General features: G+C 44.6%; 1 protein-coding gene across 7 annotated transcripts in view; it reads left to right on the forward strand.

Moving 5' to 3' along the window:
* The window catches only part of LOC128689190 (eukaryotic translation initiation factor 4E transporter-like), a 317,681-nt gene that overhangs the window by 158,681 nt on the left and 141,515 nt on the right, over positions 1–17,485 (forward strand). For all 7 annotated transcript variants that reach the window (XM_070087137.1, XM_070087142.1, XM_070087138.1 and 4 more), the window contains one exon: positions 920–1,071. In XM_070087137.1, coding sequence (XP_069943238.1) covers positions 920–1,071 — 152 coding nt within the window. The remainder of the gene's footprint in view (positions 1–919; positions 1,072–17,485) is intronic.

Below are 17,485 nucleotides of genomic sequence, written 5' to 3' on the forward strand. Positions count from 1 at the left end.
GCAAGTACAATTTTCATAAATAGTATGAATTACCTAGGGTAACTCAAAAAATGTCAGTGACTTACTGATATGAAAACACTGCATATATTGACTTGTATGCAGGAATCGCCTAATTTAATCACAAACGCCTCTGACACATGTGTACCAACCAATAGGAGGTGGGATGGAGGAGGCAAGGGATGAAGCTAGGTCTCTCCCACAAAGACAGTTGACTAACCCACAGTTAGGCTGCCTACAAGCCCGTTAGATGGAGGGGGAAAATCCTGCAGTCCAGCTCGAAGCGCTCAAATTTTTTTTTCTGGAACTCACACTGTGTTAATCGAATTCTACAGTGTTAGTTGAAAATATGCTGCTGTTTTGCAATAGTATATTGCAGAAAACATGGTAGAGGAACATGCGTTAATTGATGGTCTACTGTAGTTACAGTGGAATTCAGCTGTAAAGCACATTAAGTATATTTAATCCAGAATAACTTAGTAAAGTCATTGTGACTTGTATCCATGTTTTGAGAAGTATTACACTCTAAAACAATTGTAGCATTTTAAGCATTCTTTGTACATAGTGTTAGAAGACAAGGATCCCAGTAGAAATGTATTGTTGATATTATTGGGTTATCTTAGGTTAAATTCTACATAATTTACTATACAAAACTGATTTGTCATTTTTTCAGTGATGTTTGAGTCCTAAATAAAAATTTGTACTAAAGTATGTTTAGGCTGTATTTTTTATTCTCTATGCCATTATTGAAAGGAACATTATTGATTTGTGATGCCAAAGAGCACATTATAGTGAATATGAATTTTAAATATTAAGTGGACGTATGATACGACAATTAGGTCCTTTTAGAAAATCTTTGAAAAATTAGGGTACATCCAATGCACCAAGAAAGGTTAGTTTGACTGGTATTCTTTTACTACAGTGTTTGCTGGTGGGTCATTGGGCAATAGTCTGAGTGTGAATAATGTTGGAGGAGGCCCCCGCAGACCCCCTTCACACCAAGAACTAGTCGCTCATACCCAGAATATTATGCAAAAGGCCTTGCTCAAACAAGAGTTGGAGAAAGCCAAAGAGGTAAGTTGGCATTTAGTGTCATATTGATAATGATAGAAACTGTGTTTAACGCGTTAACTGTCCAAACGTAGATCTACATTTTCACTGCTAGTGCTCTGAATATTTGGAAAAAAAAATTAAACAGGACAATTTTCTGTGTATAATAAGACCAAAAAGAAAGAAAAAAAAAATTTTGAGTCGGTACTTGCCGAGATATCAGACCGCGAAGTTGGTGCTGGATGCTCACCTGATGGAAACATGGAGTTGCCGATGTACCTCTTTTTCTTGTTTTATTTTTTAATTTATATAATTTTCTGTGTTCTGATAATTACAGTTTATAGTAACTCTTGTGATTTTGTACCAATCTTTGTTCTGACACTAATATTAGGTACTGAAATAGTAATCAGATAGTCACAAACACACTGACAGGTGAACATATTCACCTGCCTTGGTCACGTACTGTTGTCTAGAAATATATACAAAGTATGTATAGGCCCCAGCAATGTTTTAGACATGCTGAAGTATGGTAGGGCCTCGCTTTATGGCATTCCGCTTTACGGCGTTCCGCTATTACAGACATTTCAAATTATGACCAAAACTTGCTATATGGCTCCTTCCACTTGACTTTCTAATACAGTCGCCGCGCCCCCACCTGGTTTGTTTACGTTCTCCTTGAGCTCCGTGAGCACTGCGTCTCTCCATTATGTCTGGAAACTTTCTAAAATTTCAATCGTTTTTAAAAGTTATATCATATTTTATATGCGCTCTGATAATTATATTTATGTATACCTGTAACTAAATATACTTACACACTGTGCTGATGTGCAGGTACACATTAGCCTGTAAATGGCCCAAACGTATATGTACGTTCTTACCGCTAGTGTCCCAAACGTATATCTATCTTTCTTTCAACACACCGGCCGTATCTCACCAAGGCGGGGTGGCCCGAAAGGAAAAACGAAAGTTTCTCCTTTTACATTTAGTAATATATACAGGAGAAGGGGTTACTAGCCCCTTGCTCCCGGCATTTTAGTTGCCTCTTACAACACGCATGGCTTATGGAGGAAGAATTCTGTTCCACTTCCCCATGGAGATAAGAGGAAATAAACAAGAAAAGAACTAGAAAGAAAATAGGAGAAAACCCAGAGGGGTGTATATATATATGCTTGTACATGTATGTGTAGTGTGACCTAAGTGTGAGTAGAAGTAGCAAGACATACCTGAAACCTTGCATGTTTATGAGACAGAAATATGGACATCAGCAATCCTACCATCATGTAAAACAATTACAGGCTTGCATTTTACACTCGGCAGGACGGTAGTATCTCCCTGGGCGGTTGTTGTCTACCAACCTACTACCTAGCCAAATGTATATAAATGTTTTATTTTTCCTGCTTTCAAATATGGCACGATTGGCCTGAGATGCCTGGTCAGCATAGAATGGGCCATAACACTCAGTGTGCACTGTATTAAAAAATCTGGGACCACTTAGTACCTTGTGGGAGCACCATTTCAAATGAGTGCCAGCTAGAGCAAACGGCGGGGCAAACACCTATTAACTCTCCCATTTTAAGAGGAAAGTGATGTTGACCCCGAGTTTAGTGGCTTTGAGGTGGATGTGGCTTTAAGTGGTTGAGGAAATATAAAAAAAGAAAAACTCGAAAATATCCCTTGTGCAATATTTGTGCAACACCCTTTCAGAATGTCTTATAACCTATGTCCTAAGTAAAGAGAAACAATTTTGGAACGTAATACTTGTTCAGCAGGCTGGCTGGCTGACTGATTGGCTGGCCGGCCACCTGGCTGGCGACTTGGCTGGCCAGCTGTGTGACTGGCCGGTTGCTGGCAGCCTGGCTCTGTTTGTTTGTCTGTGTCGGTCTGTCTCTATCTTTGTCCCTGTCTGTCTCTGTCTATCTCTTTCTATCTGTCTGTGTATCTTTTCTCACAGGTACACATTATTATTATTATTAACACACTGGCCGATTCCCACCAAGGCATGGTGGCCCGAAAAAGAAAAACTTTCACCATCATTCACTTTATCACTGTCTTGCCAGAACGGTGCTTTACACTACAGTTTTTAAACTGCAACATTTACACCCCTCCTTCAGAGTGCAGGCACTGTACTTCCCATCTCCAGGACTCGGGTCCGGCCTGCCGGTTTCCCTGAACCCCTTCATAAATGTTACTTTGCTCACACTCCAACAGCACGTCAAGTATTAAAAACCATTTGTCTCCATTCACTCCTATCAAACACGCTCATGCATGCCTGCTGGAAGTCCAAGCCCCTCGCACACAAAACCTCCTTTACCCCCTCCCTCCAACCTTTCCTAGGCCGACCCCTACCCCGCCTTCCTTCCACTACAGACTGATACTCTCTTGAAGTCACTCTGTTTCTCACCATTCTCTCTACATGTCCGAACCACCTCAACAACCCTTCCTCAGCCCTCTGGACAACAGTTTTGGTAATCCCGCACCTCCTCCTAACTTCCAAACTACAAATTCTCTGCATTATATTCACACCACACATTGCCCTCAGACATGACATCTCCACTGCCTCCAGCCTTCTCCTCGCTGCAACATTCATTACCCATGCTTCACACCCATATAAGAGCGTTGATAAAACTATACTCCCATACATTCCCCTCTTTGCCTCCAAGGACAAAGTTCTTTGTCTCCACAGATTCCTAAGTGCACCACTCACCCTTTTCCCCTTATCAATTCTATGATTGACCTCATCTTTCATAGACCCATCCGCTGACACGTCCACTCCCAAATATCTGAATACATTCACCTCCTCCATACTCTCTCCCTCCAATCTGATATCCAATCTTTAATCACCTAATCTTTTTGTTATCCTCATAACCTTACTCTTTCCTGTATTCACTTTTAATTTTCTTCTTTTGCACACCCTACCAAATTCATCCACCAATCTCTGCAACTTCTCTTTAGAATCTCCCAAGAGCACAGTGTCATCAGCAAAGAGCAACTGTGACAGCTCCCACTTTGTGTGATTCTTTATCTTTTAACTCCACGCCTCTTGCCAAGACCCTCACATTTACTTCTCTTACAACCCCATCTATAAATATATTAAACAACCACGGTGACATCACACATCCTTGTCTAAGGCCTACTTTTACTGGGAAATAATTTCCCTCTTTCCTACATACTCTAACTTGAGCCTCACTATCCTCGTAAAAACTCTTCACTGCTTTCAGTAACCTACCTCCTACACCATACACCTGCAACATCTGCCACATTGCCTCCCTATCCACCCTGTCATATGCCTTTTCCAAATCCATAAATGCCACAAAGACCTCTTTAGCCTTATCTAAATACTGTTCACTTATATGTTTCACTGTAAACACCTGGTCCACACACCCCCTACCTTTCCTAAAGCCTCCTTTTTCATCTGCTATCCTATTCTCTGTCTTACTCTTAATTCTTTCAATAATAACTCTACCATACACTTTACCAGGTATACTCAACAGACTTATCCCCCTATAATTTTTGCACACTCTTTTGTCCCCTTTGCCTTTATACAAAGGAACTATGCATGCTCTCTGCCAATCCCTAGGTACCTTACCCTCTTCCATACATTTATTAAATAATTGCACCAACCACTCCAAAACTATATTCCCACCTGCTTTTAACATTTCTATCTTTATCCCATCAATCCCAGCTGCCTTACCCCCTTTCATTTTACCTACTGCCTCACGAACTTCCCCCACACTCACAACTGGCTCTTCCTCACTCCTACAAGATGTTATTCCTCCTTGCCCTATACACGAAATCACAGTTTCCCTATCTTCATCAACATTTAACAATTCCTCAAAATATTCCCTCCATCTTCCCAATACCTCTAACTCTCCATTTAATAACTCTCCTCTCCTATTTTTAACTGACAAATCCATTTGTTCTCTAGGCTTCATTAACTTGTTAATCTCTCTCCAAAACTTTTTCTTATTTTCAACAAAATTTGTTGATAACCTCTCACTCACTCTCTCGTTTGCTCTCTTTTTACATTGCTTCACCACTCTCTTAACCTCTCTCTTTTTCTCCATATACTCTTCCCTCCTTGCATCACTTCTACCTTGTAAATACTTCTCATATGCTAACTTTTTCTCCCTTACTACTCTCTTTACATCATCTTTCCACCAATCGCTCCTCTTCCCTCCCGCACCCACTTTCCTGTAACCACAAACTTCTGCTGAACACTCTAACACTACATTTTTAAACCTACCCCATACCTTTTCGACCCCATTGCCTATGCTCTCATTAGCCCATCTATCCTCCAATAGCTGTTTATATCTTACCCTAACTGCCTCCTCTTTTAGTTTATAAACCTTCACCTCTCTCTTCCCTGATGCTTCTATTCTCCTTGTATCCCATCTACCTTTTACTCTCAGTGTAGCTACAACTAGAAAGTGATCTGATATATCTGTGGCCCCTCTATAAACATGTACATCCTGAAGTCTACTCAACAGTCTTTTATCTACCAATACATAATCCAACAAACTACTGTCATTTCGCCCTACATCATATCTTGTATACTTATTTATCCTCTTTTTCTTAAAATATGTATTACCTATAACTAAACCCCTTTCTATACAAAGTTCAATCAAAGGGCTCCCAATATCATTTACACCTGGCACCCCAAACTTACCTACCACACCCTCTCTAGAAGTTTCTCCTACTTCAGCATTCAGGTCCCCTACCACAATTACTCTCTCACTTGGTTCAAAGGCTCCTATACATTCACTTAACATCTCCCAAAATCTCTCTCTCTCCTCTACATTCCTCTCTTCTCCAGGTGCATACACGCTTATTATGACCCACTTTTCGCATCCAACCTTTACTTTAATCCACATAATTCTTGAATTTACACATTCATATTCTCTTTTCTCCTTCCATAACTGATCATTTAACATTACTGCTACCCCTTCCTTTGCTCTAACTCTCTCAGATACTCCAGATTTAATCCCATTTATTTCCCCCCTACTGAAACTCCCCTACCGCCTTCAGCTTTGTTTCGCTTAGGGCCAGGACATCCAACTTCTTTTCATTCATAACATCAGCAATCATCTGTTTCTTGTCATCCGCACTACATCCACGCACATTTAAGCATCCCAGTTTTATAAAGTTTTTCTTTTTCTCTTTTTTAGTAAATGTCTACAGGAGAAGGGGTTACTAGCCCATTGCTCTCGGCATTTTAGTCGCCTCATACGACACGCATGGCTTACAGAGGAAAGATTCTTTTCCACTTCCTCATGAACAATAGAAGAAATAAAGAAGAACAAGAGCTATTTAGAAAAAGGAGAAAAACCTAGATGTATGTATATATATATGCATGTGCGTGTCTGTGAAGTGTGACCAAAGTGTAAGTAGGAGTAGCAAGATATCCCTGTTATCTAGCGTGTTTATGAGTCAAAAAGAAACCAGCAATCCTACCATCATGCAAAACAGTTACAGGTTTCTGTTTCACAGTCATCTGGCAGGACGGTAGTACTTCCCTGGGTGGTTGCTGTCTACCAACATACAAGGTATGATATAGCATGTAATGAAGGTAGTTTGTTAGATTATGTATTGGTGGATAAAAGGTTGATGGGTAGGCTCCAGGATATACATGTTTATAGAGGGGCAACTTACATATTGGATCATTATCTAGTTGTAACTACAGTTAGAGTATGAGGTAGATGGGACAAAAGTAAAAAGGCAACAAGAAGTAAGAGAGAGATGAAAGTGTATAAACTAAGGGAGGAGGAAGTTCAGGTGAAATATAAGCAACTATTGGTAGAAAGGTTGGCTGGTGCAAGTATGAGTAGTGGGGGGGGGGGGTTGAAGAGGGTTGGAATAGTTTTAAAAATGCAGTATTAGAATGTGGGGCAGAAGTTTGTGGTTATAGGAGGGTGGGTGCAGGAGGAAAGTGGAGTGATTGGTGGAATGATGAAGTAGAGGGTGTGATAAAGGAGAAAAAGTTAGCTTATGAGAGGTTTTTACAAAGCAGAAGTGTTATAAGAAGAGCAGAGTATATGGAGAGTAAAAGAAAGGTGAAGAGAGTGGTGAGAGAGTGCAAAAGGAGAGTGGATGATAGAGTGGGAGAGGCACTGTCAAGAAATTTTAATGAAAATAAGAAAAAAATTTTGAGTGAGTTAAACAAGTTAAGAAAGCCTAGGGAACGAATGGATTTGTCAGTTAAAAACCGAGTAGGAGAGTTAGTAGATGGGGAGATGGAGGTATTGGGTAGATGGCGAGAATAATTTGAGGAACTTCTAAATGTCGACGAAGAAAGGGAGGTGGTAATTTCATGCACTGGCCAGGGAGGTGTACTATCTTTTAGGAGTGAAGAAGAGCAGGATGTGAGCGTGGAGGAGGTGCGTGAGGCATTACGTATAATGAAAGGGGGTAAAGCAGCTGGAACTGATGGGATCATGACAGAAATGTTAAAAGCAAAGGGGGACATAGTGTTGGAGTGGTTGGTATTTTTGTTTAATAAATGTATGAAAGAGGGGAAGGTACCTAAGGATTGGCGGAGAGCGTGTGTAGTCTCTTTATATAAAGAGAAGGGGGACAAAATAGCAGTTTGGAGGGATATGTTGTGTACCTTTATACGTATATGCTTCTAAGTTGTTGTGTTCTGAGCACCTCTGCAAAAACAGTGATTATGTGTGAGTGAGGTGAAAGTGTTGAATGATGATGAAAGTATTTTCTTTTTGGGGATTTTCTTTCTTTTTGGGTCACCCTGCCTCGATGGGAGACAGCCGACTTGTTAAAAAAAACAAAACAGGAAAAGTGTACCGTAGGGTTATTATTGAACGAATTACAGGTAAGACATAATGTAGAATTGCGGATGAGCAAGGAGGTTTTAGAGTGGGTAGGGGATGTGTAGATCAAGTGTTTACATTGAAGCATATATGTGAACAGTATTTAGATAAAGGTAGGGAAGTTTTTATTGCATTTATGGATTATGTGTCCAGTGAAGGCTTTCACTTGGTTGTCAACATCCCCTTGGAGAAAAGCACTCCAATCGGTGGTGGCTAGCTCAGAGCAAAGGTCTGGCAAATTACCTCTTTCCCATAGCCAGATTGTGCATGTGGACTCCTCACCTCGTTCTATTGGGATCTTAAGTGTCGTAAAAACAGCCTTGTGGTCAGACTATCCAGCGTAGCCGAGGGGATGACAAGCCTTCTGCCAGATCACTCAGTACTGGGTCAAGGGAGAAGCCAGAGATGTGAGTAGGGAAATCAACAAAGTTTCTCATGTCAAATACTGCAAGAAGGTCATCAAAGTCCCTCTGTATAAGGTGTTGGTTGAGGTCACCAACAATTATGATATGTTGACAGTTGTGTTGTAGCAGAAGAGAGTCAATAGTTTCCATTAGGAAGTTGATGGGGTCTGCATGTTGCCACTGAGGTCTGTACATTGCGCATGCTAGCACAGAGGTGCTAGTGTTTATGTAGAGCTTGAACATCATTTCAAGATGTGTAGGGGTGGCAACATCAATGTGCTGGGCATGAACACTTTTAGAGAAGCACACAGCAACACCTCCTCCTTGCCCTTGCCTGTCTCTTCTCATCCCTGAGGTGTAGCCAGCAATTCTTGCAAAATTTTCTGGAGTCCTGTCATCCAAAAATGTTTCAACAACAGCTATCATGTTGGGTATGTCGAGTGTTTACAAAACTGTGTGTGAGCTCTCCATCTCTCTCTCCAGCTCTCTCTCCAGCTCTCTCTCCAGCTCTCTCCATCTCTTTCTCCATCTCTCTCCTCTCTCCATCTCTCTCTCCATCTCTCCAGCTATCTCTCCAGCTCTCTCTCCATCTCTCTCTCTCCTCTCTCCATCTCTCTCCTCTCTCTCTCTCTCCTCTCTCTCTCCATCTCTCTCTCCATCTCTCTCTCCATCTCTCTCCATCTCTCTCTCCATCTCTCTCCATCTCTCTCCATCTCTCTCTCCATCTCTTGCTCCATCTCTCTCTCCATCTCTCTCTCCATCTCTCTCTCTCCATCTCTCTCTCCATCTCTCTCTCTCTCTCCTCTCTCTCCATCTCTCTCTCTCCTCTCTCCATCTCTCTCCTCTCTCTCTCCTCTCTCTCTCCATCTCTCTCTCTCCATCTCTCTCTCCATCTCTTGCTCCATCTCTCTCTCCATCTCTCTCTCTCTCCATCTCTCTCTCTCTCTCTCTCCATCTCTCTCTCTCTCCATCTCTCTCTCCATCTCTCTCTCTCCTCTCTCTCCATCTCTCTCTCCATCTCTCTCTCCATCTCTCTCTCCATCTCTCTCTCTCTCCATCTCTCTCTCTCTCCATCTCTCTCCTCTCTCTCCATCTCTCTCTCCATCTCTCTCCATCTCTCTCTCCATCTCTTGCTCCATCTCTCTCTCCATCTCTCTCTCCATCTCTCTCCATCTCTCTCTCTCTCCATCTCTCTCTCCATCTCTCTCTCCATCTCTCTCTCCATCTCTCTCTCCATCTCTCTCTCTCCTCTCTCTCCATCTCTCTCTCTCCTCTCTCTCCATCTCTCTCTCCATCTCTCTCTCCATCTCTCTCTCCATCTCTCTCTCTCTCCATCTCTCTCTCCATCTCTCTCTCTCTCCATCTCTCTCTCTCTCCATCTCTCTCCTCTCTCTCCATCTCTCTCTCCTCTCTCTCCATCTCTCTCTCCATCTCTCTCTCCATCTCTCTCTCCATCTCTCTCTCCATCTCTCTCTCTCTCCATCTCTCTCTCTCTCCATCTCTCTCTCCATCTCTCTCCTCTCTCTCCATCTCTCTCTCCATCTCTCTCCATCTCTCTCTCCATCTCTTGCTCCATCTCTCTCTCCATCTCTCTCTCTCTCCATCTCTCTCTCCATCTCTCTCTCCATCTCTCTCTCTCCTCTCTCCATCTCTCTCTCCATCTCTCTCTCCATCTCTCTCTCCTCTCTCTCTCTCCATCTCTCTCTCCATCTCTCTCTCTCTCCATCTCTCTCTCTCTCCATCTCTCTCTCTCTCCATCTCTCTCTCCATCTCTCTCTCTCTCCATCTCTCTCTCCATCTCTCTCTCTCTCCATCTCTCTCTCCATCTCTCTCTCCATCTCTCTCTCCATCTCTCTCTCCATCTCTCTCTCCATCTCTCTCTCTCTCCATCTCTCTCTCTCCATCCCTCTCTCTCCATCCCTCTCTCTCCATCCCTCTCTCTCCATCCCTCTCTCTCCATCCCTCTCTCTCCATCCCTCTCACAACCTCTTCAAGGGGGGGCTCCTTGGCGTGGTGAAGATGCTCTTGGTCTGAGGAATTAGACCTGTCAGTCTCCTTCCTCAGACCGAACCTAATTACCCCCCAATCCCCCGTTCCCTATCCCATCCTCCCCTTTTTCCTTTCCTCCTCCTCCTCCCCACCCCTCCCTTTTGCCCTTCCTTTTTGGCCTTTTTTTTTTTTTTTTTTTTTTTTTCCACAGGCACGCTAGTTCCTAGGTAGGGGAAAGGGTACCGGGGCCCATCCCATTCCGTTGAGGTTCTTGGCGGTGGCGTAGTTTGCCGAGGAATCTGGATTGCCTGGGGATGTCCCGATCCCTCTCTGGTATCCCGGAGGGTGGCTTTGGGTGTCTCTCGGGCGATGGATGTATATCTGGAAGCCACCTTTCGGATTCCGGCGGTGGTGGCCGAAGGAGGTATGCTTTGTGGTGGATTTCCGGCCGCCCTCTCTTTTGTCCACCAAGGTAGCTCGGCAGATGTGAGGTTGCTATCCCAGATTGCCGGTTTACTGGGATGATGGGTAGGGTATGGCACGGGTTCCATGCTGCATCTGCGCTACTTGCAGTGCTGAGGTCCTCTTGGGCACGGAGGGAGATTTCTGGCCCTTTCATTCCTCCTAGGAACTATCCCTCCCCAGTCCCCCCTTTTTTTCTTTTTTTCTTTTTATTTTCTTTTCTTCTTTCTTTTTTTTTCTTAAAAACAAAAAGAAAGAAGTAACCTAACCATGGCAGCCCTAGTCCATGAGCCTGCTACCCCCGGGCCCCTTCTTGATACCGCACCCCGTTCTGACCCTGCCTCATCTTTGGACCACTCTTCGGACACTCCTCATGCCTCTGTACCTCTTGCCGGTGCTGTTTCCTCACCCGCTTCAGGTACTGAGGCCTCGACTGACTCCTTTGATTTATCTGACCTTCGCTCTCCTCTGACTGCTTCCAGCCTCTCCCTCTAAAGTGCGGCAATTTTCGAATCGCCGACCCGTTCCACGTCGGACCAACTCTGGTCCCACACCTAAACGCCAACGACAATTACCTGCTGATGATACTTCTCCACCTTCTCGTTCTTCTCAGAAAAGATCGACACGTCCTTCACTACCTTTCCACGCTCAGTTTCAGACTGCACAGTGGACTAAATTCTTCACTTTACGACCGACTTCTTCTACTGCCTATCTTTCTGACCACAGTACAGTGGACCCCCGCATACCATTGGCCTTACATAACGTTAAATCCGCATACCGATACATTTTATCGCTAAGATTTTGCCTCGCATACCGCTAAAAAACCCGCTCAACGCTGTTCGTCCGAGACACATCTGTGAGGCCTGAGCCAGCCTCACATGTTCCGACGGTTGCATTGTTTACAATTCAGCCTCCGCGGTAACATCCAAGCATACAATCGTAACATTTCGTATTATTACAGTGTTTTTGGTGATTTTATCTGCAAAATAAGTGACCATGGGCCCCAAGAAAGCTTCTAGTGCCAACCCTGTGGTAAAAAGGGTGAGAAATATTATCGAAATACTGTGGTACCATGGTCAACTGCTGATGCTGCTGCTGCTGCTGCTGCTGCTGTAGCACTGTCAGCTGCTGCTGCTGCTGCTGTAGCACCGTCAGCTGCTGCTGCTGCTGCTGTACCACCGTCAGCTGCTGCTCCTGCTGCTGTACCACCGTCAGCTGCTGCTGCTGTTGTAGTACCGTCTGCTGCTGCTGTAGCATCGTCTGCTGCTGCTGTAGCATCGTCTGCTGCTGCTGTAGCATTGTCTGCTGCTGCTGTAGCACTGTCAGCTGCTGCTGCTGTAGCACTGTCAGCTGCTGCTGCTGCACTGTCAGCTGCTGCTGCTGCTGCTGTAGCACCGTCAGCTGCTGCTGCTGCTGTACCACCGTCAGCTGCTGCTGCTGCTGTTGTAGTACCGTCTGCTGCTGCTGTACCACCATCAACTGCTGCTGTAGTACCGTCTGCTGCTGCTGCTGTAGTACCGTCTGCTGCTGCTGTAGCATCGTCTGCTGCTGCTGTAGCACTGTCAGCTGCTGCTGCTGCTGCTGTAGCACCGTTGTTGGTGTGGCTTATTGAGAATACCAAGAAACAATTAACCCCAGAGGGTTAGCCACCCAGGATAACCCAAAAAAGTGTGTCATCGAAGACTCTAACTTATTTCCATTGGGGTCCTTAATCTTGTCTCCCAGGATGCAACCCATACCAGTTGACTAACACCCAGGTGAACAGGGAAAAATGCCTGGAACTAGTGCTCATATTGGTGAATTTAAAGCCAGCAAAGGTTGGTTTGAGAGATTTAAGAATCGTAGTGACATACACAGTGTGATAAGGCCTGTTCTGGAAGAAAATGCCAAACAGGACCTACAGTACTCAGGAGGAAAAGGCACTCCCAGGACACAGTGTCTCATCAGCCATTGCTGCATCTTCAATAAAGGTAAGTGTCATTTATTCTTCATTTAGTAGAGTAGTACATGCACAATATATACTGTGCATGTACTACTCTACTATTGTGCATGTATCCTTCTCTTTGTGTGTAGGAAAATGTATATTTCATGTGGTAAAAATTTTTTTTTCATACTTTTGGGTGTCTTGCACGGATTAATTTGATTTCCATTATTTCTTATGGGGAAAATTCATTCGCATAACGATAATTTCGCATAACAATGAGCTCTCATGAACGGATTAATATCGTTATGCGGGGGTCCACAGTATTGGCAAGGCACTCCTACGCCATGTTGGTAAAGATATTTCTTTTCATGCTCTTAAGAGCGGTACGCGCATCATCACCGTACAGAATGCTACCCAGGCTCATGAGCTTTCTCGTCTTTCCCATATTGATACTGTTCCTGTCACTATTGAAAAACATCATTCCGTCAATTCTTGTAGTGGTACCGTCATTCTGCCCCATACCATAGTTCAACAAAATTTCCAGACATGTGGCATTGACATTCTTGAACAGCTGGAACTCCAAGATCTCCCAATCCTCAAGGTAGACACTTACGTTCTTCCTGCCCGTGGGCGGAGACAATATCCTAGCAATGTGGCTCATTTAACTTTTGACTGCCGTGAACTCCCATCCTCAGTTTATGTAGCAGGACATAGGTTACAAGTTCGAAAGGTGATCCCTGCACCGCAACAGTGTAGAAATTGCTGGCGATTTGGCCATCCAGCGAAATATTGCAGATCTATCGCCGAATGCCCAGTCTGTCGTGCCGATGACCATTCTAATACCTCTTGAAATCGACCTCCCTCTTGCCTTAATTGTCATGAGGCTCACCCTTCGTACTCTCGCCATTGTCAAGTCTACATAAACGAGCGGGAAATCCGTTACCTCAAAGAGGCAGAAGGTCTCCCTTATGGCATGGCAGTTTCTCATCTCCGCCTCCAAGGGAGACTACCTCGTGTTTCTTATTCCCGTGTTTCAAAACGTCCCCCCACTTCTGGTATCCCATCTTCTGCACCCACCTCTGTGGTTACCTCTCCCATAGTCACTCCTGTATCTAATTCTTTTGCTGTCCTCGGCTCAGACGTCCCTACTTCAATGCCTCAGTCTGATCTCGCCTCTTCGTCTTCTCTCTCACAAGCCTCAGTAGCGACGAGATCTCGTATGACACCTCCTCCCAATCGTCCCTCTACTTCTCAAAAGTCAAAAAAAGGTCCGTTAACACCTCCTACCCATCTTCCACCTCCTCATTTTACCTTCCCTGTCTCTGTACCTGGTTCTCCCCCTCTCACTGGCTCTGTTACAAGTGTAGAGGTTCACCCTCCTCCTCGTACTGTACCTTCCTCCCCTGTTCCCTCCCAAGTTTCTTCCTCTTCTGCCACCTCCCAGGTTTCTGCCACTTCTGTCCCCTTCCATGCTTCTCCAGTTCCCTCCACCCTTTCGCCCCCCCCCCCTACCTTGGTAGAGTCCAATACAGTTCCAATCTTTACTCATCCTCCCCCTACCATTTCCAATATTGTCTCCCATACGACGTCTCTGAATTCTGAAACACTTGAAGCAATCTCTGAATATATTGCAGAGACCAAACCATCAATGGACACTGATCCACCCTCCGCTCCTTCTCTCTCCTCTGGTCCATCTGCGCAACTCCTTTCTTCACAGCGCACCGTTCCTTCACTGCTTGAACGTTTTCCACTGCCTCCGCATGTGGACTTTTCTAACCCCTCTAGTCCGTAGGAACCCTTACCTGCAGATTTCAGGTATCTTTATCATTGCCAATCATGGCCTATTTACAGTGGAATATACGCGGCCTCAGGGGTAATCGGGGTGAGCTTCAGATGTTACTCTCCCAGTTTTCCCCTGTTGGTGTTTGCTTACAGGAACCAAAATTACACTCTGCTGTTATCTCTCCCATCTCAGGCTATAATTTATTGTATTCTTCAGATCCTTTTCCTGATGGGACCTTTAATGAAAGTGCCCTTCTTCTACGCACTGATATTCCGTACCATCAGCTATTTGTTCGTACTTCGCTGCATTACACAGCAGCGCGTATTCACTTGCATAGGTGGTATACGCTCTGTTCTTTATATCTCTCTCCTTCTCGGGCATTATCTATTCCGGATATTACCTTTCTTGTTTCGTCATTACCGCCACCGATTCTGTTACTTGGTGATTTTAATGCCCACCATTTCCTCTGGGGGGGTCTCACTGTGATTCCCGTGGCATTCAGTTAGAGGCTTTTCTTGCCACCCACCCCCTCCATGTTTTAAATGCAGGTACTCACACCCATTTTGATCCTCGGACTCTCACTCTCCTGCATCGATCTTTCAGTCTGCTCTTCCTCCGCTACATTAGACTTCACTTGGTCTGTTCTCCTGGACTTGCATGACAGCGATCATTTCCCAATCATTCTTACTTCCCCTTCATATTCACCACCTCTTCGCATCCCACGCTGGCAATTTGATAAGGCAAATTGGAACCTTTACTCACACCTAACTGTTTTTAGTGAGGTTCCTTCTTCGTCCTCCATCGATGAGCTTTTACACCTCTTCTCGTCCTCCGTTTTAACTGCATCTTCTCATTCTATATCCTAAACTTCAGGCAGGCATTCTCAGAAATGCGTGCCTTGGTGGTCTCCTGCTTGTGCTCGTGCAGTACGTTTGAAACGCGTTGCATAGGGCAGGTACCGGTATAATAGAACCACAGAGAGACTTCTTGATTTTAAGCAGAAGCGTGCGATCGCTCGCCGTGTCATCCGTGATGCTAAACACACTTGCTGGCGAGATTATGTCTCCACCATCACCTCTGCTTCCTCTGTGAGTGCAGTTTGGAAAAAAGTACGAAAACTGAGTGGTAAATATTCTCCTGACCCGGCTCCTGTTCTGCGGGTTGCCGGTGTTGATATGGCAAACCCACTAGATGTTGCCAATGAAATTGGCAATCATCTTGTCCGTATTTCTCAGGGACTCCATCTATGCCCCTCATTTCTTTCCTCAAAGTCTGCCAAAGAGTTAGCACCCTTGGACTTTTCTTCTCTCAGAGAAGAACAGTACGTATAATGTGCCTTTTACACTTCAAGAACTGGAGGCAACACTCTCAGCTTGCCGATCATCGGCAGCTGGGGCAGACGACATTCATATTCGTATGCTACAGCATTTACATCAGTCAGCCCTTGCAGTCCTATTACGCCTTTACAATCTTATGTGGTGACAAGGAGTTCTTCCACAGCTGTGGAAATCCGCCATTGTTCTCCCTTTCCGCAAACCAGGCACTACGGGACATGAAACCTCCCACTATCGTCCCATTGCTCTTACCAGTGCAGTTTGCAAATTGATGGAACGCCTAGTAAATAGACGTTTAGTGTGGTATTTAGAGACACACAACAGTCTCTCCACTCGTCAATATGGCTTTCGTAAGGGACGTTCTACCATAGACCCCTTACTATGCTTGGAGACGTATGTTCGTAATGCCTTTGCGAATAACCACTCAGTTATTGCCATATTTTTTGACCTTGAGAAGGCATATGACACAACTTGGAGGTATAATATTTAGCCCAAGCCCAGTCCTTAGGCCTTCGAGGCAATCTACCATCCTTCCTTGAGAACATTTTAAATGACAGGCATTTCCGTGTTCAGGTTAATAATGTGCTCTCCCCGGACTTTATCCAAGCTGAAAGTGTCCCCCAGGGATGTGTTCTGAGCACAAGACTTTTTCTCCTTGCTATTAATGATTTGGCCTCTAGTCTTCCATCAAATATTTGGTCATCACTCTATGTTGATGACTTCGTTATTGCCTGTGCAGGTGCTGACTGTCACCTTATTACAGTTTCTCTCCAGCATGCAGTCGACCGTGTTTCCAATTGGGCCACCACACGTGGGTTTAAATTTTCCAGCACTAAAACCCACCAAATTACTTTCACTAGACGCTCTGTCATCTCAGATCATCCTTTGTACCTCTATGGCTCCAGTATCCCTGAACATGATAGTGAAGTTTCTGGGCCTCCTCTTTGATCGTAGGTTATCCTGGAAACCTCACATTACCTCTCTGAAGGCAACTTGTCACAGCCGGCTGAACCTTCTTAAAACCCTTGCTCATCTTTCATGGGGAGCTGATCGTCGAACTCTCCTTCGCCTACATTCCACCCTTATTTTATCGAAACTTGATTATGGTGACCAGATCTATTCAGCGGCATCTCCTGCTACTCGCTCTAGCCTTAACCCAATTCATCACCAAGGATTACATTTATGCCTTGGTGCTTTTCGCTCTTCCCCTGTCGAGAGCCTCTATGCAGAAGCGAACGTTCCATCCTTATCCGATCGTCGTGATGCCCATTGCCTTCGCTACCATGTACGCTCTCATGATCTCCGCAATCCTTCCATTTATAGAATGGTCACTGATATCCTTACAACACTTATCCGTATTGCATCTATGCCTGTGTCATCATTTGTGGTTGTCTCAGACTCCCTTAGTGCTTTACAGGCTATACAGAAATTTGATACACCTCACCCCTTAGTCCTCCATATCCAACTTTGGCTACGCCGCATCTTTACCAAGAATAAAGATATTGTTTTTTGTTGGGTCCCTGGTCATGTTGACGTACAGGGCAATGAACAGGCAGACACTGCTGCGCGGTCAGCAGTACATGACCTACCAGTTTCATGTAGAGGTATTCCATTTACGGACTATTTTGCTGCAATATCTTCCCAACTTCACACCCGTTGGCAACAACGTTGGTCTACTATGCTCGGCAACAAACTTCAATCTATTAAACCGAGTATAG

The sequence above is a fragment of the Cherax quadricarinatus genome, chromosome 21 (assembly GCF_038502225.1).
Source record: "Cherax quadricarinatus isolate ZL_2023a chromosome 21, ASM3850222v1, whole genome shotgun sequence".
Lineage (NCBI taxonomy): Eukaryota > Metazoa > Arthropoda > Malacostraca > Decapoda > Parastacidae > Cherax > Cherax quadricarinatus.